Below are 26,978 nucleotides of genomic sequence, written 5' to 3'. Positions count from 1 at the left end.
TGACCTTGACGTTTTTTGGCGAATCGGCTTTTACGGAAGTTACGAGTGTTTGTTTAGAAACAGTTTGATAGTTCAAGCGTGCGTGCTTTGTCTCTTCTGTAGAATCAGACTTTTCGCGACCTGATGGACTGTAACCCACCAGCCTCTTCTGTCCTTGGAATTCTCCAGGCAAGAATAGTGGAGTGGGAGAATCTTCCCAAACCAGGGGTGGAACCCATGTCTCCTGTGTCTTCTGCACTGAAGGCGGATTCTTTATCGCTGAACCACCAGGGAACCCCACCATTCAAGAGTTTCAGAGAAAACCGACCTTATAGCAAAGAATCAAGTGTTGAGCGTGGAGCATTATTCCAATGTTTCAGCGTCCTTTCCCCCTCCTCCTTAGGCTGAGCCCTGGGCTTGCCTTCTTCCAGGTAAAAGCCTCCTGCTCGAGCACCGAAAATTTAAAAATTCTATGCGCTCGTTATCCACGTCAGGTTACATTACGCAGTTGCCAAGAGTGGGCTCCAAAGAAACAACTTTCGTTGTGGCCTGTGTCGTGGCTCAAAACCTCCACTCCACCTCCTTCCTAGAAAGGGTTGCCGATAAAACGCAGGGCATCCGATTCAATTTGAATGTCAGGTGAACAAAGAGTACACGCAAAATTGTTCATGTTACTAGTTGTTACCAGAAGCTGGGGGAGAACTGGGAAAGTTTTAGAAATATACAGTAGTGATGGCTGCAGGAAGCTGTGAATGCAATCAATGTCCCTGTAGTAGACACATAAACTGGTTAAAATGGGAAATTTTGTTTTATCAGTTTTTCAAAGTTAATATAACAAAAGGCTCTTAAATGGGTGAACTTTGAGTGTGTGTTATATTTTAATAATGCTGTTAAAAACCGATCCGTTGCTATCTGAAATTCAATTTAAGTGGACATCCGTTTATTCCTCCTTGCTGATTCTGACAACGCTACTGGGTTTGAACAGAGGCGCTCGCACACAACATAGTCATTCGTCCCGTCACGCGGTGGCGCTGTGGGCAGCGCGGGTCCCCGGGCGTGACCGGGTCTGGCCGCGAGGTGACGCTGTGGGCGGCGGGCGCGCAGCTGGCGTTGCCTCTCTGCGGGCAGGAGGCGGGGCTGCGCGGCCGCACTTCCGCGTGTGTGTAGGCGCGGGATAGGGCGGCTGGCGGCCCGGCATGGAGGATGGCTCCGCTCTTGCTGCAGCTGGCGGTGCTCGGCGCGGCGCTGGCCGCCGCGGCCCTGATTCTGGTGAGGAGAGGGGATGGGGACACACGCGGGCCTGGGCTCACTGCGTTCCTGGAGGCGCGGCCGCCAGGCATCCTCCCCTCCGAGCTGTCCGCTCTTTGACATGTTCTTGCACCACGTTTCCCCAAGCCTAGACCCCAGAATTTCACACCCCCTTTCCTTCCGTTCTTTATTTTTATTTTGGAGCTCCTTCTCCCTGCGTGCCCAGAACCTGGCACTTGCGTTCACTGGGACATGCCCACCCTGTCTTCTCTTAGTCCCCTGGTTCCCGGACCTTCTGCCCATCCGCCCTCTCAGCCCTGACCTCTCCAAGATTCCCTCCCGGTCTGCAGTTCTGGCCCTGCCTGGGGAGGTCCTGAGCCCCCCAGAAAGTGTGTGCTTTCTAGACACTCTCTTTCCTGGTATAGTTAAGCAAATAGAAAAGTGGTGACAGGACTGACCAAAGCCAGTTATTAGCAGAGTAGATAAATCAGCGGATCAGGAAGACCAAGCTGGTCAAGGCTTGGTGTTACCGTATGGTTGGGGGTCGTTATGTCCCAGAATTCAGCACCCTAAGTTTACTGCATCTGCACGAAACAGTACAATGGTATTCAAACTCAGATTTTCTTTTGCCACTACTGTGGAAACACAGAAACGTTGTAACACTTCCTGATCCATAAGCAGTAGAAAATTTGCCAAGTGAACTTTTCTCCCATATAATTTGGAATGGGCCCGCCATCTAGTTAGTAAAGGGAGAGATTTCCGCTTCCTTGACGTTGAGATTAGCAGCCTAGGTAGTAGCATTGCCAGGGAGGCCACTGGGCCAGCTTCTCAGAATTTACAGCTTAGAGGTAGTTTAGGTAGAGAACAAGCAATGTATCCTGACATGTTTAGTGTTTGTGTCTGCGTGAGTTAAGAGGTCTATTTTCCCTTAGTCGTATATGGAGATTTGTTGGTTTTTTTCAGGTTTTTGGTGGGGCAGAGTGTGACAGAATCCTAGGTTGAATCTGTCTTGTGTTGACCCTGTTATATGTGCACTTCAAGAGGTTGTACTAGAAGTTTTTGATCCTAGTAGCTCAAAGTGGTTATAAGAGCTTCCATTTATTGAATACTTCCAATATGTTGGATATTGTATTATCTCTTTTGATCTTTTAAACAACATCTGACAGAAATGTTATCATTAGTTTCCCTTGACTGGTGAGGAAGCTGACGTTGGAAACATGGACTCATGGAGGCAAATGTCACCCAACTAGTGGAACTTCATTTTTTTAGATGCCAGAGTAGGGAATCATTACACAGCACATCAGTCTTGTTTCATATATAATCTTTGCACTGTCTCTTTACCCACTTCTTTTCTGAGTTAATTTTGAAGCAAATCCAAGACATAACATTTTATCTGTAAATGTTAAGCATTTTTCTCTGAAGTTAGGACCCCCTTCTAAAAACATAATCACAATAAGGTTATCGCAGTTTTAAGTTTAATGTTGTTAAGTGATTTAAAATACACTGTTGGTTCAAATGCCTTTGTATTAGTATAACTGGTTTGTATTTGTATAACTGGTTTGTTTCATTCAGTATCCACACACACTTAGCACTACATCAGTTTATCTCAAGTCTCTTTAACAATTTCTCTCTTTTTTTTTTTTCTTGTCTTTCATAAACAGTCATTTGTTCTGTCGAATTTCTCACAATCTGGATTTTACTAACTGCATCCCTTAGGTGACTTTTAACATTTTGCTCTGTCCCCTGAATTTCCTGTGAACTGCTGGTTACAGCTGCAATTTGATGAAACGCATATTTGTGTTTGAATCAAGAGAAGTGTGTGAATGGTGCTGATCACTCCTTTTGTGTCGTATCAGGAAGCATGTGATGTCTGATTTTCTTGGTGTCTAGTGGGATTCACAGCTTCAGGAGTTACTAGCTTGATCCACCAATCATTAAGTTTGTCATTAACCTAATGGTTTTAGCAGCCATTGATGATCACTGCCTAAATCCACTGTTTCATTGGGGGTTGCAGAGTAGAATATTATAATTGTATCGTTCCTTCACGTGTTACCTAGAATTTTATAATGAAAAAAACTCACCCTCAGCTATTCAGTTATCCTAAAATACCTTTCATATTTTAAAAGGTAAAGATAAAAGGCAAGTTTTCAAAATAATGAGATGGTTCCCTGGCTTCTTACAAAGGTGATTAATTAATTTTTTATTTTCAGTATCATTAGGAACCCATGATATAAAGTTTTTCCTGTGTTTTGATACACTGCGCTAGTTATTCTTTTTGAAGCTTCAATTCTTCCCTGTCAAGTTGGCTACTTTGTCATTATGTTTGTAGCTTCCTAGCCTGACTGCTATTCCACTTGATCAGCCATTTCTCTTAGGAGCACTGGTTACTTGTAGTAGGAAATTGATTTTAGTAACCACAATCTGGGCGCTTGGAGTACAGAGCAGGAACTCTTTAACCACTAGGCGGCACACTGCCTTCATACTCATGCTAACCAGAAGCACATTCAATTTCAGTATGTTTCCAGTGGGATGTTATAAATGGTCATTGAATTACAAATGAGTTGCATTCCAAAAGTTGGTAGGTTGATTGTTTTGAAAGCAGAAAGTATATGAGTAGAAACAGTGCTGCAAAGAATGGTTATTTCCAAAGCCAGCTCCCTAGTGAATCTGGAAGAGGGCTATATAATGTTAGCAGTTCATAGTGCCTTACAGGCTCCAAATTTGATACTTGACTCCAAAAAACTCTGTGTTCTGAACTGAAATCTGGGATGAATATATATTCTTCAGCTTTTTTGTCCTTATTCTGGGGCTGGCAGACGCTTTCCTTGCAACCCTGAATCAGCCTGGTCCTGAGTGAGAGGTTTGCCCTCACCCACAGGCTCTCCCTGCAATGTGTCCTTTGTCACAGAGGCTCTGGGGGGAGTAGGGCAAGGGGTTGGGTTTCAGGGCATCTCGGGGTAGGTGTCACTTCCGTAGTGACTGTTCCTTCTTAGATCTGAGATGACAGAAGCCTGGGGCATGACAGGACACAGAGCGCCTCCTGGGCTTAGTAAGGGAAGAAAGGACAACAGTAATCAGTTTACAAGAAGAGGTGAAGGGTTGGAGTTTTGAAGTCACCTCCAGACCATTGTTAATGGACTAAAAACAGTAAATATTTCACCTCCTGGGGGAAGCATCATGTAAACGATATATTCTAATGTCACTGTTAGTCTCTCAGTCGTGTCCGACTCTTTGCGACCCCATCGACTGTGGCCCACCAGGCTCCTCTGTCCGTGGAATTCTCTAGGCAGGGATACTGGAATGGGTTGCCATGCCCTCCTCCAGGGGATCTTCTTGACCAGGGATCAAACTCAGGTCTCGTGCATTGCAGGCAGATCCTTTACCATCCAAACCACCAGGCAATCCCCTATTCTACATAACACGTGTTTTAAAAGGTCACCACAATGCAATCTCTTATAAACATATCTGCTTTTAGATTTCCTTTGTTGCATTTATAACTGCTACAGAGATGCCACAGCTTCATCGACATGAAGAAGAGAAGTTCTTCTTAAATGCCAGGGGCCAGAGGGAAGCCTTACCCAGCATTCAGGACTCACCTACCAAACAGCTTTCTGTGGTCGTGCCTTCATACAATGAAGAAAAACGGTGTAAGCCCTCCTTGATTCTTCTGGTAAGGGGGTAGTTTGGGAAGAAAAGGAAATTGAAAATCTGGACTTGGCCAGAGCCTTGATACTTGTGGGATGTAGAGAGTGTGCACGGTTGGTGGTTGTGGATTAGACGAGAAAGGATGAGTGTGGATTAGACGAGAAAGGAGCATCCAGTCTGAGGCTGAAGTGTTGAAGAGACGTGATGAGCAAGAGAGGAGCAGAAGACAGACGTTCCAGATTGAAATAGCCTCTGGGGGGACAGCCCGGGAGGGCTTAGTTAGCCAGGCTTCTTTGATACATAAGCTGTGTGCTGGGATAAAGTGATTTTTAAAAGCAATTTATATATGTGTGTGTATATATATATATATATATTTTTTTTTTTTCTTAAAGTGCCTGTAATGATGGATGAAGCTCTGGGTTATCTGGAAGACAGACAGGTATCATGTTTTCTCTGATATCTAATTAATACTAGAACAGGTCACCAAGCTGTGAACCCCAGACTGGATCCGCAATGAGAGGTGGTGCCGGCCATTCTCAGGCTGTCAAGGCCCTGGCCTCTGTGCTCAGCCTGTTGCCTTGGCCTTTTTACATGTTATACACTTTGTACAGTTACATTCTGTAAGTGTGCTTTGTACACTTAAATTTATATTCATATTTATACACATAAACAGTAAAAAAAAACACTAGTTGTTTTTTTAGCTTTCTTACAACTTGATTAGAATTCTTGATGTCGGCCATGCCAAATGGTGGTATTTTATTTTTGCTTTTTGCAGAAACAAGATCCCACCTTCACTTACGAGGTGATAATAGTTGACGATGGCAGCAAAGACCAGACTTCAAAGGTAAGTTTGGCTGCTGACAAGTAAACAGGTCTTTAAGCAGTTCTGGGAACCCAGTCACAAATGTGTAACAGTCAAGGAGCACGTGGCTTTTATTTTTATTTTTTCTAGAAGCTCTGTAGCTTAGGCAGAGGAGTCAAGAAAAAAGAGACAGCCACTGCCTGCTCTGGTGTCTCCTCTGCAGGAAAGGGAGCTGTGACCTCAGCAGTTAGGCTCGGATCTTGGCCCCAGGAATTCAGCAGCTTCTCTAGGCCACCAGAACCCGCTGTGGGTGTCACCCGGTCACAAAGAGGCAGCAACTAGAATATCAAGTGTTTAAGCCAAAATCAGAAACCCAGTTTCTGTTACTGTCTTGGAATTCAAATTTGTTTTAATTCTGACTTTTATGTAATTTGACAGGTAGCTTTTAAATACTGCCAGAAATACGGAAGTGACAAAGTGCGAGTGATAACGCTGGTGAAGAACCGTGGAAAGGGCGGAGCGATTAGGATGGTAATAACCTAATTTCAACATTTTTATCTGAAATATGAAGGTATTTTGAATAGCCTCTTTTGTCGATTACAGCACATGTATATTCTGCAACTTGGTGGTTCAATACCAGCCTTTCAAATAAGGCTGGTAAATTGCTTTTAATAATAACTTCTTACATATATGTATATATAATGTGATCATAATAAAAAGAAAATATCATGCCATAGCTATAATGTGCTGGGTGATTCGGAAAGAAGTATTCATCTTGATCTAGCAGTGAGGTGGAGGCCCTCAGTGGTAGAATCAGGAGGGTCACCCACATTCAAGAAACCCCCTTATCGTGTATCACTGAGTTACTCCTTTATTATTATTATTTTTTAATCGCAAATGTATAGCTACAGATTTTGTACCTTGTAATGTTTCTCTTTTCGAAAACTTAATATATGATGTTCAGATGTTAAATACAACTTTTTATTTCTGCTTTTTCACCCATATTCTAATGAGTATGATAAAAAGACATCACATTTACTAATAAGTGGCTTAATCGTGTAGAATAGATGATCCAATTTCTGTCTAGATTTGTATGTGCTGTGCTGTGCTTAGTTACTCAGTTGTGTTCCAGCTCTTTGCGATCCCATGGATTGTAGCCCACCAGCCTCCTCTGTCCATGGAATTCTTCAGGCAAGAATACTGGAGTGGGTTGCCATGCCCTCCTCCCGGGGATCTTCCCAACCCAGGGATCAAACTGGGATCTCCTGCATTGCAGGCGGTTCTTTGCCAGTTGAGCTACTGAGGAAGCCCCCGAGATTTGTATATGTGTGTCTTATTTATAGGCACACTGTTAAGTGACAGTATATTTATACTTAAGAAACAATGTGTTCATTCAAATGCACTGTGAAATTAAGAGTTGATGCATAGTTTCTGTGTGAAGTATGCACTGGTAGGGCCATATTCTGCCCAAAGATTGATCAGTTCACAATTGAGTGGCATAAGTTTGCTAAGTGTCAGATGCCTAAAGTAATGTTTGAATATATCCACACTCCCTAAATTTTAGTGGCATTCTACATTTCTTTATTGAACAATTAATTTTAAACATTTTAGATCCCATAGTAAAAAATACCAAGGCTCTGTCATGTTATGATGCATTCCACAGCAAAGCTGTCTCTATTATATTTGTTCAATCTCTCCACAAATATCTTCTCCATATACTCCTTTAAGGAGGCCCTGGTCCCTGTTACGTGTCACTGTACTTACATAATACAGATATAATATTTATAGAAGGTATTTTACATTTTTATTCTTACTGGTGCAGCATATCTTTATCCAAATCTATTTTCTCATCTCGGTATTTTCCAAGGTATTAGTAGTATGACCTCACAAAGTTTTTAAAATCATGAAGTAGACACTGGATATTTCTGGAATGATCTTATCAATTGTTTTCAGGGAACTTTGACCTCCTGCCATGTCATACCTAATATTTCTTTCTTGGATATTTTAAGTAAAGCAGAACAAATTGCTATGTCAGCAAATTTAACTTTGATTTTAAGCAACTTTCTTTTAATTGAAATGTTGACATACAGGGTGTATTCAGTTCTCGAGGTAAAAAGATCCTTATGGCAGATGCTGATGGAGCCACCAAGTTTCCAGATATTGAGAAATTAGAAAAAGGACTGAATGATCTACAGCCTTGGCCAGTGAGTATAGAATATAGTTTAAATGATATTCAGTAAAGAACAGAGGGGGCCTAAAGTAAAATCAAAATGGTGTTTTTAAGTTAAACAGTTGGGGAATTTTTTTTTTGGGGGGGGGGGGTGTGAAATTCCTATATGCAGTCCCACAGAAGAGCTAATTACTTTCACTGATTTTCTGAGATTCACTTTACAATTACTTATTTAATATTCTGTCCATCTCTCTCAATTTTAAATTGCTTTACTCCCACCAGAGTTTTAACATTTATCATGCATATTCAGCTAAATCTTTTATGTAAAAGCACAGATGGACATTTCTAGGTGGAGATATGAAATGACACTGGATCACAGAATCTTATTTTTATGAAACAAAAACAAAACACAAGCAACAACCACTCGAAAAAGATTACGTGTCTGTTTGTGCCACAATTTCAAAAAGTGGAGGTTGACTTTCACTCAGCATAACGCATCTGAGATTCATCCCAGTTGCTGTGTATCAGTGATTTGTGCCTTTTAACTGCTAAGTGGTATTCCATTGTGGGCTGTACCACAGCTTGTTTATCCATTCAACTGTTGGAAGACATTTGGACAGTTTTCCAGCGTTTGGCAATTATGAATAAAGGCAGTATCAACATTTGTTTTAAAAGAAAAAAAAAAAGTAAAGGTTGAGGAAAGAAAGAAAATCCTGGTGCCATTTCTAGCCTTTAAAAGCCATTTAGAGAAAGAAGATAACTTTACCATATTCTGAGCTTTTTACCAAATACTCCTGATCTAGAAAGATTCAGACTTTGAGGATGAGTTAGTGCCTATGGACACCGTTCACTGACACACTGTATCCCAGGATTTAGCAGAAGTTTCTAGGGCTCCCCATTGTCAGGGCTTCAAGCTGGGTGTGGATCCATCCCTCAGAGCTGTGCACCCTTGTACAGGAATGACAAAAATCTCACAGCAGCAAGGCACCCAGGTAACCCAACAAAGCTGCATAGAACTTTATCTGTTTTCCATGTGTCTTCTCGACTTTGGCCTGTCAATAGTTATTTCAGATTTTAAATAGCAGATTTCTTTTTCTTATCGTCCTGGTCATTTTCTACCAAAGTTGGGGAGGATCCAGTTACGACATGACACTGTCACCTAATAGATCCTGCCACTGCATCCTGACTCCCATCCTTATACTGGTGCCTCTGTACCTCTTGAGAGGTGTTACCTCTGCTTCTGTATTTCTTTTGCTTTGTTAAGAAATGGAAATGTGGCTCTGGATTTATTACACATCAGCATGTTCAATTTCAGTTTCTCAGGATACAGGCTCTTGTTCTATCTTTAATGTCATTGGTACTCCTTTTCAATCCATTTGAGCCGCAAAGCCCATAAGCATGCCTCACATGTATCTCCTTAAACCCTAATGAAAACTGACTAGAATAGTTCTGAAAATAATGAAGCAGGAACATGAATTTCAGAGTTGCCGAGTTCTCTAATGAACACACAACTGACTCACTGGATGGCAGAAGTTAACTTAAATGTCTTTTACCGCATTGGTTTGACAGGATCGCCAGCGTGTTCTTCAGTGGCTTCCACTGGTCTCTTCTTGGCTGGTTTTATTTTTAATTGCAGCAGTAAGAAATCTGCTGCTCCAGCTGACCCTTGAACAACAAAAGGGGTGTAGGAGTGCCTGCACCGCACCTCCCTCCACCTGCCCGGGTCAACCCTGTGTTGTTCAAGGGTCAGCGGTACTTCTTTCTTGCGTATCCTCTTAGAGTAACCAGGTCACGTGTTCTAGGCTAATTATTCTTACCTGGTGAACTTTAAAGTTTCCTGCAGTCCCTTCTCTGAAGATGATTATTCTTTTAAGGTTGTGAACTAAATGTGTATAATTCAAGTAGAGCTTTATATGACAAACAAATGAAATAGGGATCTACAGTTCCAAGTAGTTTATCTTTTTTTTTTTTTAATGTAAAGCTTTTCAGTTTCCTAACCTGTAGTGTCCTACCTCAATAAAAATATGTTTGATCTTATAAAATAATTTTTTGAGCAAAGTATATGATGATCACTTGTTTAGTAGTTTGGCCACCTGATGTGAAGAGCTGACTCATTTGAAAAGACCCTGATGCTGGGAAAGATTGAGGGCAGGAGGAGACAGGGATGACAGAGGATGAGATGGTTGGATGGCATCACCGACTCAATGGACATGGGTTTGGGTGAACTCCGGGAGTTGGTGATGGACAGGGAGGCCTGGCGTGCTGCGGTTCGTGGGGTCGCAAAGAGTCGGACACGACTAAGCGACTGAACTGAACTGTTTAGTAGTTTAACTATTCTAAATAGAATCAAGTGGGACTAGCATCAGGGAGTGATTTCTTAAGCCAGTTTTGTGGGTTTTCTCCCCCAGACTGGGGTAAATAGTACTTGAGAAAGGAGAGCAAAAGCAAAAAAAAACACAAGGAAATAATACAAAATGTTAGCAATGCCTGCTTTTAGGTAGCAAGATTATGCATGAATTTTTATAATAAGTTTTTTTCCATATGCATGTAAATTTATATGCTTACCAATTTCTTTACAATGAACACTTTTTTTAAATTTATTCTGATTAATGGTTCAAAGTTCAAATAGTATAAGAAGGTATGCAGTGAACCTCGCTCTGCCTTTCTCAGTCACCCAGTCACTCTCAGAAATTAGTGTCATCCATTTCCACATGTCCACCGAGAAGATGGATGTTGTATTCTTTATTTTTTAAATACACACTGTGTATTGTTCCTGTTGTTTGCATTTCACAATCTATCTGGGAGAGTGAGCCGTCTGTGTACATCAGAATCCTTCTTATTCTTTCACAGCTCCATAGCCAGTCCCTTTGGAGGGACGTACAGGTTTGCTTCTTCAAACAATACTGAAGTGTTCAACCTTATATAGATGTCATTTTACACATAATGCAAGTTTATTATGGGAAGAATCCCTAGCTTTTAAATTGCTGCATCAAATTATGTATATATTTGTAATTGAGATAACAGTTTTCAAATTGCTGTCTATATAGAATGTGTGTGTACAATATGGTAAAAAATTAATAGATTTTATTTACATTGCTCTTGGTATAAGTATGATTGCGGTAGGAATCTCTTCAGTGATTTAAAAGGTATTTCCACTTCCTATTTTTGTGAATTTGTGTTTATAACCTTCACCTCTTTCCAAATCAGTTGTTGAGTACTTTTCTTAATAATTTGTAGGAGCACTTTATATATTTTGGAAATTAACCTTTTGTCTGTAATATAAATTGCTGTATTTTGCCCCAATTTATTTGTCTTTTAATTTTTAATGTGGTTGGATTTTTCTTGTTTTGCCACGCAATAATCTTTAAGATTTTCTTGTCAAGTTGATAAATTCTTCTGGGATTTGTGTATTTGTGCCTTCCTTGGGATCATTTGGAGAAGGAAATGGCAACCCACTCCAGTATTCTTGCCTGAAAAATTCCATTGACAGAAGAGCCTGGTGGGCTGCAGTCCCTGGAGTCACAGAGTCGGACGCAACGGAGTGACTAACATACACACCTTAGTTTTTCGGGCTCCCTGGTAGCTCAGCTGGTAAAGAATCTGCCTGCAATGCAGGAGACCCTGGTTGATTCCTGGGTCAGGATGATTCCCTGGACAAGGGAAAAGCTACCCACTCCAGTATTCTTGGGCTTCCTGGTGGCTCAGACAGTAAAGAATCTGCCTACAATGTGGGAAACCTGGGTTCAATCCCTGGGTTGGAAAGATCCCCTGGAGGAGGGTATGGCAGCCCACTCCAGTATTCTTGCCTGGAGAATCCCATGGACAGAGGAGCCTGGCAGGCTACAGTCCATGGGGTTGCAGAGTCAGACATGACTAAGCGACTAAGCACAGCATAGCACCTTAGTTTTTCTAGCTTCCCTGGTGGCTCAGTGGTAAAGATTCCCCCTGTAGTGCAGAAGACATGGGTTCAATCCCTGGGTTGGGAAGATCTCCTGAAGAAGGAAATGGCACTCCAGTATTCTTGCCTGGGAGATCCCATGGACAGAGGGACCTGTGGGGACTACAGTCCATGGGGTTGTGAAAGAGTCAGACACACTTAGCGACAACAACAACAACTTTAGTTTTAATTATTTTTAGCTTTATAATGTAACTTTAAATCCTCTGGCACTAGTCCTTTCTCACTCTTAGAATATTCTTGGCTCTTCTTGGTTCTTTATTTTTCAATATTAACTTCCAAATTAGCTTATCTAAATCAGTGAAAAAATATTTTTATGTTTCAATTGACATGGCTTTAAATTTAAAGGTTAGCTTAGGGAGTTGCCTTTTTAATGCTGTAATCACATCCTCTCATCCATGGTCATGGTCTGCCCTCTGTGATTGGATATTTTTCTTTCCTTTGGTTGCATTTGTATGTTTCCTTTATTTAGATCTTGCTACATTTTTTGTAAAGATTATAAATTTTTCCTTTTTATTCGTGTTATTAATATTGTCTTTGCTTCCATTATGATTATCTGATCATTGTATCTACATATAAGACTAAAATATACATATATTCATTTTGTGCCCACTCATCTTTTACATTCTCTTATATACACTCTCTTATTCATAATCGGTTTTCAGTTGATATTCTTGGATTTTCCATAAGGCAGTGATTACATATAAAATCACACTATCTACAGATAACCCTTTTCTTTCTAATACTACTAGTTTTTCTTATAATTATATTGACAAAGTATTTTCAGTTAGAAAAATCGCTTAAATATATGAATTCCGAAATAATCCATGCCTCTTATATTTAGCAGGGAAAACTGTCATCTCAGTAAATACAATTAGACTTCTTTAAGATTCTGAACTCCTCAGTAAACCTTTAAAGATATTTAACATTAAAAAAATAGTTTCTAAAAAATATTATATTTACATTGAAAGCAAATGTTTTTATTAGTGATACTGATTTCATTGCTTCTTCCTTCAGGATCAAATGGCTATCGCTTGTGGATCTCGAGCTCATTTGGAAAAAGAATCTATTGCTCAGGTGAGGCTTTCATCAATCATGCATCCTTTTTTTTTCTTTCTTTCTTTTTTACATATACATTAGCATGAAATAAGCTTAAGCTTTCATAATTAATCTCATAAAAATGAGGTTCCTTCAAAAGGAAATACTAGCACATACAGGAATTGATTTTTTTTTTTTTTTCTTTTTCATGAGTGTAAAGGGAGACTGTAGACTTCACTTTGATTTAGGTGCAAGCAGCTCTTTTTTGAAGACACAAAGAGCGTCCCCATTCAGTTATAAGGCAAATTTCTCCAAATGATGTGTTTTGGAACCAATGAACTTGCCATTAGTTTTTCTCATGTCAGCCCACTGAAATACTATATTTTAAATTTTATTCAAAGTTTAAATTTTTACAACCTGTTTCCCCTAGAAAAGCAACATAACTTCACGTGAGTAAAGTTGTGCTGCCCTTTTCAGTATATTAAAAAAATCAGTAAAGACATTAACTTCTTCAGGTGGTAACTTACAGATTAGACTAAGAAGCTGGAGTGACTTCAAGGAAAAAATATAACAATCATTCTATGCAGTGTTTTTTATTTTAATTCTTTTTCATGTAAAAATGTAGACCTAATATATCAGGCTCAGTAATTGTCCATTATATTGTTATATGTTCATCTGCTAGAGTGGTCACGTAGATTGAGCATAAAGCTGTAGTTTTCAGAGGAAGGTCAAAATCATCTGGGGCATGTTTTTTTTGTGTTTTTCTTTAATGCACGTTCCTAGGCCAGTCTCAGACACTAAATCAGATTCTAGCCAAGAGTCTGCATTTTTAAGTTTCCCAGGTCACCCTATGCAACCAGAGTTTGAGAACCAGTGGAATATAAGATTGACCCTTTCCCTCAGTGATTCTGAAATAGGACTTGAAAAAATTCTAATTCTTTCCCAAGATATACTGATAGCAGAACCATTAAATCCCTTAAGGATTTTGCTCAAATGTGAAAACTTGAACTCTCCTTTTTTTTTTTAATTTAAGAAATAAATTATTGTATCTTCTTCAGCATCTAGTCCAAATATAACTCTGTAACCCTATGAAATCTTACTGGTATTTGGAAAAGGTTAACCTGTTAACCATAGAGAATATCAAACTCCTAGAAGTCTAGTGCTGAAAGAATTTAGAGGCTAGCTAGTCCAACTTCATCAGTTCACTGATACACAAGAGATAAGGAAAGGAAAAGTGTATGTGCAAGATGTTCAGAACATGATTTTTAATTGTGAAATACTAGAAACTATAAAATACTGTATCCCTATGCTAGAAGCTGTACATATTTCCCCTGGATGAAATGGCATACAGCAATAAAATAGATGCTAGTGGGCTTCCCTTGTGGCTCAGCTGGTAAAGAATCTGCCTGCAATGTGGGAGACCTGGGTTCAACCCCTAGGTTGGGAAGATCCCCTGGAGAAAGGAAAGGCTACCCACTCCAGTATTCTGGGCTGGAGAATTCCATGGACTGTGTAGTCCATGGGGTCACAAAGAGTCGGACAGGACTAAGCAACCTTCACTTCACTTCACAGTGGAGACTGTATAATAATATAGGGAAATACTAAAATGTTAGGTTGTATGGAAAACAGTATGATACTATAAATGCAGTATACTTGTTTGTGTAAAAAATATATTCAAACAAAAACACTTAATGAAAACAGACATATTAATTTAAGGGTTTTGTGAGTAAATTTTTTCCTTTTTTAAAAAAATATATAAATGGGGAAAAATTATAATAAACTTGGAAAGGAAAAAGATTGGAGAAATAGGAAGCAGTTAAAGTAATCTAGAAAAGAAATGGTTGGGACCTGTTATTGTTTGTTGGCAATAGAAGGGAATTATGGTTTTTGGTTTTGTTTTTAACGATGTAAATTCTTTTCACTTCCATTAGTTGAAAACTCTTTGAATTTGGACCTTCTTTTACTTAGTGCTGCTTTTAACCAGTCATCAAGGGATCTACCCCAGGATCTCTTTTCTCTTGTCGTCTGTCCATCCATTCCTCCATCTCTAAAACTTAGTGACTGACATAGTGCTTTGGGGCTCTGTAGAATTGGCAGCTGCTCCAGAGAGAAAGGGTAAACTGATCAGCAGTTATCTACTGGAGCCACTATGGATAACTCCTGCTGAGTAAGCCCAGGTGATTCTCATAGAACTGTGTCTGTCATAGAGAAGGTAATCTCCAAGGGGCAACACATCCATTGGCCACATGTCCAGGAAACTGCGGCATGGACGTCCACTTCTTGGACACTTGGGTTCTTTTAACATGCTACGGGCGATGCAGATCCTCCATGGTGATCGATCTGTGGACAGTGAGAAAGTTACAGGAGTATTAATTAACACAGTAAATAGCAACTTTGGTAGCTAAACTGTGTAGTTTTCAGACTTACCTTTCCTAAACACCTTTATACATACTCTCAGTTAATCCTACCATCTGTTCTGTTGCCCTCTTGGAAGACAAACGTGCATGATAGAGCACTGGTGGGGTCCTTTAAGCATCCTTAAATGTGTTCATATGCCCATATGTTCTGTGTAACAGTTGAAACAGTTGTGTTTATACTGTCTGGGTAGTCTCAAATTTATCATTTTTAAAGGATTCAAAATAGAATCCATTACTGCTTGTTTGATCTCTTTAGGTTATATTTTGAAGAGTCTGCTTAAATCTTGAGACTTCTTTAACTTCTCTTTTTAAGATAATGTAATTACCAGTCAGCTTTAAATTTCACCTGAATTCCTTGTTTGTGTTTCATAAATATTAGAAATTATTGTTAGTATTAAAGTAGTAAATATTTTAAAATATCTACTTCAGAAGTTCATATAATGAATGCTCTCCTGTGACTTTATTACCTTCATTTAACTAAATAGGTCTGTATTTTTATATGTCTTCTAAACTTTAAGAGATTTTTTTTCAAGTTTTAAAAATTAAAGATCCTGTTGTTTATATTGTTACACTTTTCAATATGTTAGAAAGCAAATAAGTTAAAGTCCTCATGTGAACTCCACATGTTTGTGTTTTGTTTTGGTTTTTTTTAGATAGCCATTATCCTAAAACAAACAAAAATCTTCTATTAACATCCAAGCAAAAGCAGTCATGAATATTTTTATTTGGTTACTAGTAAGCTCATCTCAATCACATTAAAAATCATTCGAGAACTAGTTTATAGGTATTGTTTTTCTACCTTTTAATTTTTATTTTTCTATCTTTCGATTTCTATTTGTTCCTTTCCTGAGCATAAATGCTCTTTTGGAGGTTTAGTCAGCCAACCAGTCTTTATTGGAAATGTTTTAAATGGAAGGCACTGAGCAAGCTGTTGTGAGATTCCCAGAGTATGTTAAGATGAGGTTTCTGTCCTGTCTGCTTAGCGAGGTAAGACATACTTACATCAAAACATAACTCATGATTCTAGGTGACCAGGGAGAAGTGTCAGAGCTTTCCAAAGACTTGGTTTCAGTCCATTTAGATAAGTTTGATATTTTATTCTTCCTTCCCTTCTTGTCCTATTAATACACTAGTGAAATTCAGTCAGGAGGTTAAAGTGAGCTTTCAAACCTCCTTCCCTTATTAAAAGCATTTATTAAGTGTCTGTTACTTCCTGTACCAAACACCAGGCTAAAGACTTTAATATTATACCATTTAATCTTTACCTTTGTGAGGCAGGCATTTTTATTCTAGATGAGGGAAGTGGGATTTAGAGAGTGGAAGTAACATGCTCAAGGTCAGCCTAATTATTAATGGAGCCAGGATTCAAATACAGGCCTGCTCAGTGCAGTGGCTTTTCTCTTAGGTCATCTTATGTGACTGTTGAGTCATGATTTTGTTCCTTGGTGATAGAAAAAGTCATGTGAATGAAGAACGATCCTAAAGATTACAGTAATAAAAAAGAAAAGCCAAAAGGAGGGAAGGACCTTGATTTACTAGGATGAGATATTATTCTGCATAGACTTTTACTGGGTTTCTTACGTGCATATGTAATATATCATTCCATGGGTTTCTATTATCATAATTATAGAAAATTTTAAAAGATCTTATCTTTTTTTAATCCTAAATATGAAAGTCTTGACTGCCATGATAATTACTGATCTGTTTTTCTTATGCTTTTAAATTTTCATTGTTTTAAGAATAAAATACATGTTGTGTTACTACTAATAATAAAATTAATGACTGCTAACAATAGGGAATACTTAGACAAAAGACTACTTAAATTTAATTTCCAAAATATTAAAGAACTTAGCCTGTTAAAGTATATTGTATCAGAAATATCTGTCATACTTAATTAGGGAGACTGGGTATTTGTTTCAAACTCCTTGATGGTCTGTGGCTTCTTCAACACTCTTGCTGACCCCTGCTGTTGTATTCTCATTAGCCAGGTATCAAACTTCAGGTTGATTTCATTTTTCGTTTTTCCAAGATATTCTGGTAACTCACCTTTTTTGAAACTAAAATATGTTTGGGGCACAGAGGCACAAAAGACAGTGGAGATGTTCCTCTTGCTCATAGCAGCGCCCCCAACTGCTGTGCAGGGTTCTGAAGCCTTGGCTCCCACAGTCACTGTGATTCTTCTTGTCTGACTAAACCTCCAGGAAGGAAGTAACTACTTCTCTAGCCCCTGCCCAGCTCCAAGCAGTAGGCATCCTCAGCGTCTAGAATAGACTTCACCAGGGCAGCTAATGGGATGATGGTATTCATGTGTGAGAGCTACCCAGTCAGTTAAATTGCAGTTTTCTGCAGTCAGATTGTTTTCAGTGTCTCCTTTATAGATAAATGCAAAAGTCATTTATATTTTGTCTTTGTTGCAGCGTTCTTACTTCCGTACTCTTCTCATGTATGGGTTCCACTTTCTGGTGTGGTTCCTTTGTGTCAAAGGAATCAGGGACACACAGTGTGGGTTCAAATTATTAACTCGAGAAGCAGCGTCACGGACGTTTTCATCTCTCCACATTGAACGATGGTAGGTTCCTAACCGGCGTGTGTCTGGTATGTCTTCTTATGCAGCAGTTACTCCAACTAATGGGAAGCAACCCTGTATTCTCATAATGAAGCTCCAGGTTTAAACAAAATTCATACTTATATCTTTAAACTTAATCTGTGCCTATACTGGTTTGGTTCTTATTTTTAAAATCTCAAACCCAATATAGGGTATGAAGTTATATATTCACCTTAATTATAGACAGTATCAATCAAGAGGCCTGTAAACATCCTGTTTCCTTAAGCTTCCTTTTTTCCTTTGAAGAAAAATTCAGAAATATCAAAGCAGAAAAGGGTTTCCAGTTTCTCTTTTTTCTTTGACAGGAGTGAGTTCCGTCTCTTGCCTAAGGCCAGTTCTTGGATCTCGGCATCCCCTTCCACCTTCTAAGAACCCAGGCCTGTTCACTTACTTTCTTTCTTGTGTCTTTAGCCTTTTCTCTCAACCATGTTTTTCTCATCAGTTTTTTCAAGTTTAAATTTCCCTCACCGTTAGAAAAACATGGTCTCCATTGACACCAGCCACCAGCACCCCTCCAGCCCCAGCCCTCTTTCCTTCCACAGCCAACTTTCTCCTGGAAAAATGGTCTGTATTCATTGTCTCCATCTTCCTACTTGCCACTCCTCACCCGTCCCCCCATCTAGACATCTCATTACCCTCCTATCATTAAACCCAGCTGTCTTGTTTAATATGACTACTTACCATCTTGATGAACCATCAGCAACATTCAATACTTCAGAGCACTCTATCTTAAAATACACTGTTCTCTCAGCCTCTCTCCATCCCAGACCTCGCGTCAGCTCTCAGCCTATTTAGGGACTAACAGTGTGACACAGAAGCCTGAAACCTGGAGTCATTCTAACTGTCCCTTCATTTCTCTTCCTCTTCACCACCATCAGTTTGGTCATTTTAATTCTGAAACTCCAGTTTCAGAATTAAAAGCTCCATAGGACATCAGTTCCTGTGCTGCAGCCAGGGGGATCTCTTCAAAAATTAGAAATGATCAGACACACCTCTTTGCTTCCCATTGCCTTTGAGTGCCTTCCCTGGGCCTTGAGAGTGATAATGATATCAGCATCAATATTGATTTTATGATTTTGCCCACCTGAGTCTCCACATGCAGTTTCTTCCCTTCTCACCACCCATTGCCTCTCCGTCAGCATCCACTTATCCTTCAGATCTTCCTTAGGACAACCTGCCCTCACTCTCTGTAGTAGACCAGATGCCCCTACTGTATGCTGTTGGAGCACCATAAACCTTTGCACCTGTCACATCTGTAGTGTTTTATTTGTGTAATGTTTCTTTTTCTCTATTAAAACATAAGCTCCACAAGAGCAGAAAATCCTAGTTGGTTGCACACTTTAAAAACAAAAAAGTAAATGGATTAGCGATGATTAAATGTCATAACATTTATGACAGAATATAAAATATTAACATATGGTATAGTTCACTGTCTAAGAGAGTGCCTGACCCATCATAGCTACTCAGTAAATATTGCTGTAAGAATTAATACTCAGTGCTAGTTCTGGGTTCTGTGTGAATTCTGTTTGTGGCAGGAGTCTGCATAATTATTCCAGTAGATATTCATTCATGTAGTCTGTATAACTTTCATGCGTGTGTTTGCAAATATTTGTTACCCCCTAGAAATAGATGTCATCTAATCTTCCCAAATAACTTTAAAGAAACTGGAGTTTCAGAATTAAAATGTTTTTAAATCCTTTTTCCCTAGGTTAAATTTTCTTTTTTAAGTACTTATATTTGGTCTTTAAATTTAAATGCATGTTTCTGTTATGTTCTTGGAGAAGAAAATATACTGATAGTTAATGGACTCCAAAATCAGAGACTCTAAGAAGCCACTCCAGAAACACACCCCTGCTGTAGGTATTTTTCATTTGGTGGTTATGTCCAAATCTAGGGTCAAAGAGCTAGGTTCTTTGTAGTTTGAAAGGAAGGATTTAAAAATGGAGAGCAGTAGGGTTTTAGGCTTGATGACTTTAAAATCATGAAATTTCCTTGTCAGGATTGTTCTAAGGCAGCACTGTCCAAGAGAAATACAATAGAAGACACAAATGCAAGCCATATTGTAATTTTAAACTTTGTAGTAGCCACATTAAAAAGTAGAAAGATGAAATTTAATACTATCTTTAGCACAATATAAGCATGGTCATTTTGGCATGCATTCAGTATGAAAAAGATATTGAACTATTTTACGTTCTTTTCTTTGTACTGTGTCTTGAGAGTATAGTACCTATCGGTTTAGACCAGCCACACGTGGATAGTGGCTGCCCTATTGGCCAGCACCATTCCCAGGCTTTATGTGTTTTTTTGTTAAAGAATGTGTTTTGTTTTTTTTTCTTCTGTAAATTTTATGTTCATGTGCACGCCTTTCTAATTACTTATTTGAGATTTGATTGACTTAAAATTTTAACCTCTCACATCTCTCTTTAGGATCCAATAATGTTTCTTTTGTACCCATAAAGGAGAACCATCAAATAGGCATGTATCAGCCTGATAAGCAGTAATGTCTCACTGTTTTTATTTAAACATCTCTGTTCTTAAACTTCAATCAGGAAACACTATAGAGCTGATGTGGGTTTTTTCTTATGCAGTGTAAGTTTTAGAAATTAAATTGTGCATCTACTCGTTTCCATGTAGGTGTCACCTTAGACAGTTTTCTTAAGAGGACTTAGTCTAAAGATTCACTGAAATTTTTCTCATAACTTTCAGGAAATCCAAGTAGAGTTTCTAGGTGTTAGAAAACATCAGGGTATAATACACACTGTATTGCCCAAGTTGAAAGACTGCAGCCATCTCTTTGATTCAGAATTGCTTGAGTATGAGTAACATTAAATGCTAAATATAAATATATATAATCTCCATCCTCTGAACTCTACCTCACCTGAAGTCTTCCCAGTTAACGTTAAGGTATAATTTGACCCCGTTTATGAGTAATTTTTAAAATGGATTCTTTGTACCTTCTTCTAGTAAGTAATATCTTTTATTTTTAATCAGTGCTATTCATGTTTATAATTTGAAACCATCCCGTCGGGCTTATAGGAAGAGCGCCGTCCTTGGCCCCACCTCCTTTTGCCGCCGCCCCGCCCCCTCACCGCAGCCACTGTCATTTCTCTACCGCTTGCTTGTGGCATTTGCTTCCTACTCAGAACAAAGTGCATAGCTGTGTCTCAGTTTTTCAGTTTTAGTTATTACTTTCCAAAGTAGGAAATGAATGTTTTAAGTATTCTCTTAAACTCTTGTTTACCCTCCACACTTACGTGCCTACTGAAGTTCTACAGTAATTTTGCTCAGCTCAGCGTTGATCATTCTAGCTGGGTAAGGAGAATTCAGATTTGATCTGTAGCATGCCATGAGATTATAGACCCATATAATTGTAGTACTTTTTGTTTTTCCTGAAGGTAATAACTGCCTGGAGCTTTTTGTTGGCATTTCTTGACTGTGGATCTGACACTTCCTCATGCTCACCCTGACAGGACCGTGAATTCCCAGAGGCATCAGATTAGGCCTCAGTTCCATCCTTTTCTCAGAGACATCTCGTCGGCTCTTCCTTTCTAGTTGTTTCCTGGTCTGCTGCAGCTCCTGTCCTCCATCTCATCCTCCTTGGCTTCCCCCCTATTTTAGTAGAGCGGATCCTCTATGAAACTTACTGAAAATGTGAAGCAGGCACTGCAAGACCCCGCGTGCGGAGACGTGCCTTTACTCCACCCTCATGCTCGTGTACCATTTAGCTGGAGAAAGAGTTACAGGTTGGAAATCATTTTTCCTCAGGATTTGGAAAGCGTTGCTCTGTTTTCTTTGGCACTCTGTGTTTCTGTGGAAAAGTCCAGTTCTGTCGATAATCTAATCTTGATTCTCTTCTGTGGCATATTGTTTCCACCCCGCTTTGGAAGCCTTTTTTTCCTCCAGAGTGTTTTGAAATGTCATGATTCAGCGACTTAATATGGCTGTTTTCCATGCATTTTGTTGAGAACTCAGTGGGCCTCTAACTCTGGAAACCCATGTCCTTTGTTCCTCAGAAATGTCCTTTAATCCTTTCTTCAACAATTTCCTCTCTCTTCTCATTTGTAAAACACATGTAGAACTTCCCTGTTGATCCTCTAATTTTATTTTCTCTTCTCCTTCCTATTTTTCTATTGAGGTTTCCTTGATTTTACCATCTAACCTTCCTTTTGAATTTTTATCTCTGCTCTCAAAACTGCAATTTCCTACAACTCTTGTATTCCAGTATTCATTCTTCTCTGTTTTACGACTATAGTATCTTCCGCTACGTCTCTTAATGTCTCATTTAACACTTTGAGATTTTCTTCTTTCCTTGCCTTGTTTCTTTTGCTCCAGTTTTTTTATGTTTATTTCTATCATTAAAGTTTACCTTCAGGTATCTTTAGTATGACCCTATAAAGCTCATCAGTAGCTGTGTGAATGGTCAAAGAACTCTGACCAACTGGTAGATGTCACTGTGGACTAAACGAGTGGGGCCACTTTGTATGGGTAACTCCCAGCTGTCACTGTGTTTGGAGGCTGGTCATTTTCACTAAAGTGAGATCCTTCAATCTCCTGCCTAGGACACATGAGCCTGGCTGCCAGCATTTACAGAACCAATTGGAAGAAAGGAGAATCTCATACAGATTTTCAGTGAGTCCTCCAGTTTGCAGCCCACTGCACCTCCACTTAACAGAGGTCCCTCGAGGCCCCTGATGTCTGAACCTCAGGGGCCTCTGTGACCATTAGCTGTTCTGGGCTTCTCCCTCTGCTGCTGTCCACTCTGCCTGGTTACTTGTCCAGCTGCTTTCCAACATTCAGATGTTTTTTTTTTTTTTTTGCTACTCTCATCATCTTTTGTTCTTGTCTTACTATCCTTTCATTGTCGTTTTAATTTTAGTGGTCTTTCAGGAGGGAGCAGGAGGGTATGTGTGTATCTGCCGTTTAACAGAGTCAGCACACTCTTCATTCTCCAGAAATAGATCTGTTCATAAGGGAACAGATATACCAGGAACTAAGTCACAAAAGAAAACACAGCGGCTTCACCCTCTCCACACTTAAAAAGCTCAAGAAGTCACTTAGTTGGAGAATGACCCATCTCTTTATTATCCAGCTAGAAGGACTTGGTATTTTAATTATAATGTTTGCTTTGGTACCAGATTGGTCTTTTATTGATAATATGGTAATGTGTTTTGTTTTAATAAACACCTCATATCTAAAATGTTTAAGGGGTGAAGGCTATAATAAAAATAATAGTTTAGAAGATGAATAGCACTTTCAGTTTTTTTAATATAAATTCAGTTATTCAGCTGCTTTTTCACCCCACTCCTTTTCATTCATCATTCTTGTGTTGTGCCTTTGATGAGTCAGTGATTCTATACTGATATCCTTGGAGAAATATTTAATAATCTTGATCAAATTATTGAATATCATTAGAACTAACTCAGAAGCCCATTAGGTAATTTTTGGGTTTTGTGTTGAGAGAGTGAAGGATTAAGCACAAGGCTTAATATTCAAATTGTTTCCTTCTTTCATGAGTATCACAATTCTATTTAACGGAAGTTTTACATCGTCCTTTTAGAAACACAAAGAACACTTTTGTAGATGGTTTTATCATCTTAAGTAAATATTTTATTAGGATAAGAAAAAGCACTACATGTTTTTTAAAAAAAAAGTTTTCATATTGAATTATCCAGACACTTGGGATTTAAACTAGTTGCATAATGGACATTGGTATTATTGCAGCCAAGAAAACAAAACTCCAAATTCAGATTGCTTGGGATCAGGGAAATCAAATGGAAATGGATTTGAGGCATTTTGCTATTTGTGCTAATATTTTAAAATCAAGCTTGGGAAGTTTGAAGTATGTTCTGTGCAGTCGAGAAAGTGGAGTGAGAAGAGGGTGTTAATGTCTCAAGAATGAAAGCAAAACAGTGAAAGACTTCAGTGCCTTTAGAGACAGGCAAAAGCATGGAGAAGTGCAGCACAGGGAGTGGTACTAATGCCAGTGCAAGGAAGCAACTGGTGGAGAATGCTGGAAGAATCCAACATATCAGGATTCAGAAATGTTAAGGGAAGCAGATTTGACCTAAATCAAAGGACTGACTGAAGAGGATCTTTAAGAACCTTTCACAGGTGGAAGGAAGCCTGAGCTGGGAATTGAAACTGGAGATGATTTCTCTGTACGTATGTAGTTATACCCACCAGGCCTTTCACACCAGCCGAAACTGGCTTTTCACTTTCGCCAGCTGCCTCTACTGTGCAGTCCGGGACAGCACTGGGAAGGCGAAGGCGGAAGGTAGGCCACAGGGACCCTGTACTTGGAGATGAAACCTTGGTTCTTGGATGGTAGAAGAACATAATCAAGCAGCTCTAAAGTGATTGAGAACATTCCTAGTGCTTCTCAGTGGTTGTTTTATCAGCTCTCTTAATCAGTTTAAAATGCTATCAGTTCTATATCTTGAGCTAGCTAAAGCTGGGATGTGAAAACCATCAATCTTAAAAATTTCTCTTGGATTAAATTTTCTCTTAGACACCAAGAGAACATTTTTACCTCTGCGCGTTTCTGCATTGTGAGAGAGGCCATATTTCTCATTTAAATGTTACACAGTGACACACAACATTTTTATTTGCCTTGAAACTCCTCCACTCCTTGACTTTTATTTGACCTTACATTTATCTGACCTTCACTTTTACAGTATAAGCTTTTATAATCTGCCACGTAAGCTTCTTTAAAACATGCCAAGGTAGAGATTTAGTTACACTCTGTTTGTCTTTTTAAAAATAAATAGCCATATATTTTCTATTTCAGGGCGTTTGATGTAGAACTGCTTTACATAGCACAGTTCTTTAAAATCCCAATAACAGAAATTGCTGTCAACTGGACTGAAATTGAAGGTGAGCATATTGTTTATGTTACAGCTGATCTTAAGTCAGGGGAAGACCTCAGACCATGCAGTTGCCCAGTGATGTCAGCTGGCTTTCCTGTCACCCCTCGCCCCCCTTCAGGGCCCACTCAGCTGTCCTGACTCAGAGAGGCAGTTTCATAGACAGTATTGCCTACTGATCCCCACTACCTGCCTCCAGCTGGCTTACTGCCTTCTGGATTTTTTTAGTCTCTTTTTAGGGTCTTCATTAGGCCTATTGGCTTGCCTAAGAAATTCAGTAAAAACTTGTACAGTAGACAGGATCGTGATGACTTCGGGCTACAAGCAAGGTGGATGGTCTTGGAGTAAACTTTACTTTTTATAATACCTTTTTTTTTAGTATTGTGTTATATCATTGCTCAGTGAGTTTAGAATACCTGCAAACCACTTTGCAAAGCTAAATGAAGAATTATAGCTGCTTTTACTCCAAATATCCATAATCCATTCACAGCTGGTTTTTAGCTAGTATCTGTATATACATCCAAAAATGTAAAGATCTCTAAGGTTTATAATAATGTGAAATCTATCATAATTCCTGATAATTTTTATTCAGAAGTGCTTAAACAGATCTCACTGTTTAGAATTCAAAATATATTCTAGTGTTCTCCTTTGCTTACCTTAGAATGATCCCAAATTAATTCACCGTGTGGGAGGAGCATTACTGGAGACTTTCAGTTACCTCTCCTCCAGGTGAGCATGGCCTCCTCTTGAAAAGTCAGTGTGGTATTAAGCAACTTGAGATGTTTAGGGACAGAAAAAGCTTAAGAACCAGTCTAGAAACCATACAAACTATACATACCTCTGGGAGTCTTGCTGAATCATACTGAGTTTACAGCAGTTTGACTCATCTCCATGGTAGCAGCGCAGACCACCTGGGAAGGGAAGCAGGTGAAAGGATGCTCAGACCCGTTGTGATCAGCTCCATTGAAGTGTCTGTGTTGCTCTGTGCCCAGCATAGACTCTGTGGGAAGCTGAAGTGGGGGAAAGTACACTACGTTTCAGTTTAGATGATTTGCTCACTTTGCATTTCTCAGGTAGCTGAGTATTAAATCTCATTAACCATTTCACTCAGTGAGCAGGTTTTATGTTCATCATCCACAGACCCTCTGCTCGAGACTCCCTGCTCGAGCAGGGGCCATCTGAAATTCTCAGTTTAGATCCTCCCAAGTTTTATTTCACATCAAGGTGTTTTGTTTTTATTGTTTTTAGAGAAACCATTCACTTTGGTTTTAAAGATGTTTAACTGTCTTGTCCACGATTTAAATAAAATTACGGTGGATGTGTTAACCTGATTGTGGTAACCGTTTCACAGTGTATCTGGTATCAGATCATCGCACTGCGCACCTTAAATACATTTCAATTTTATTTGTCAATTATACTTCAGTGAAGTTGGGCGGGGCGGGGGGAAGAAAAAGAGAAAGCCAGAGCATTTGGCCTTAAATCTGGAAACTGTCAGTGACTGTCCTGTGGTCCTGACCAGGTCACTTGACCACCCAGCACCCCAGTTAACTGAAGCTGGAGGGGAGGGAGGCCCTACTGCTGACTTACTTAAAAAACAGTTCCAAGGGGTAAAATAAAGGAATCTAAGCTTTAAAACACGCTCAAAGAGGCAAATCTCATGGAGTCAACTGGGCTTGACATATTGCCATTTGACAACCACTGGACAAGAAGGTGGCCTAGCTAAGATGTATTTCTTTTATCTGATTTAGAATCTTTAGTAGAAATAGAGTAAAATTTGGATTTCTGTCTTGGCTTTCTTATCTCAGATAATTAATCTGTACTTGTATTATGTACGAGGTGTGCCCAGTTCTCTAGTGCATGAAACTGAAAAGCAGTGTGTACAACATGAAGACTTACCCCCCAAAAAATCATTTTTATATGTACAAATTATATTTTACATACAGATAATACAAATTATGGTGACTAGAAGCTCACAAAGATGGTGTAGATTGACTTCTAAAATACAGTTCTATTTTCCTCTGAAATTATTTTTATTTTTAATTACTTTTAAATTACAGGTTCTAAATTAGTTCCCTTTTGGAGCTGGCTACAGATGGGAAAGGATCTACTTTTTATACGACTTCGATATTTGACTGGTGCCTGGAGGCTTGAACAAACCAGGAAAGTGAATTAGGTTATCTGCTATCTTTGATTGTATACTTATGTATCAGTGTCACATTATTTCATTTAAAATTAAAATTTTAAAGCTGGAATAAA

The 26,978-nt window shown here is 39.1% G+C and overlaps 1 protein-coding gene and 1 long non-coding RNA gene across 8 annotated transcripts; one reads left to right on the top strand and one right to left on the bottom strand.

The window, feature by feature from the left end:
* The first annotated feature begins 58 nt into the window (after positions 1 to 58).
* On the top strand, positions 59 to 26,978 carry ALG5 (ALG5 dolichyl-phosphate beta-glucosyltransferase). Of its 7 annotated transcripts, none has more exons than XR_006544171.2 (12): positions 1,090 to 1,248; positions 4,703 to 4,874; positions 5,265 to 5,311; positions 5,648 to 5,716; positions 6,113 to 6,205; positions 7,765 to 7,878; positions 12,817 to 12,876; positions 17,672 to 17,823; positions 22,419 to 22,488; positions 24,647 to 24,732; positions 25,384 to 25,451; positions 26,780 to 26,978. XR_006544171.2 is itself a non-coding variant. In XM_006057545.4 (10 exons), exons 1-10 carry the CDS (start codon positions 351 to 353, stop codon positions 26,893 to 26,895), a joined length of 969 nt encoding a protein of 322 aa, XP_006057607.2. In that variant the 5' UTR covers positions 59 to 350; the 3' UTR covers positions 26,896 to 26,978. The 7 variants fall into 7 exon arrangements, 3 of the variants coding, with proteins under 3 accessions (XP_006057607.2, XP_006057606.2, XP_006057609.2); XR_006544172.2 differs by lacking the exon at positions 22,419 to 22,488 and adding an exon at positions 21,478 to 21,602; XR_006544170.2 differs by lacking the exon at positions 22,419 to 22,488.
* Positions 14,488 to 17,674, bottom strand: LOC112578467. Its single transcript, XR_006544174.2, has 2 exons — positions 17,301 to 17,674; positions 14,488 to 15,177 (listed from the first exon to the last, which is right to left on the bottom strand). It is a non-coding gene; the product is annotated as an uncharacterized LOC112578467 (long non-coding RNA).

This window comes from Bubalus bubalis, chromosome 13, assembly GCF_019923935.1.
Source record: "Bubalus bubalis isolate 160015118507 breed Murrah chromosome 13, NDDB_SH_1, whole genome shotgun sequence".
NCBI classification, from domain to species: Eukaryota; Metazoa; Chordata; class Mammalia; order Artiodactyla; family Bovidae; genus Bubalus; species Bubalus bubalis.
The sequence above is the reverse complement of the archived record's forward strand: the minus strand, read 5'-3'. Positions and strand labels throughout refer to the sequence as shown.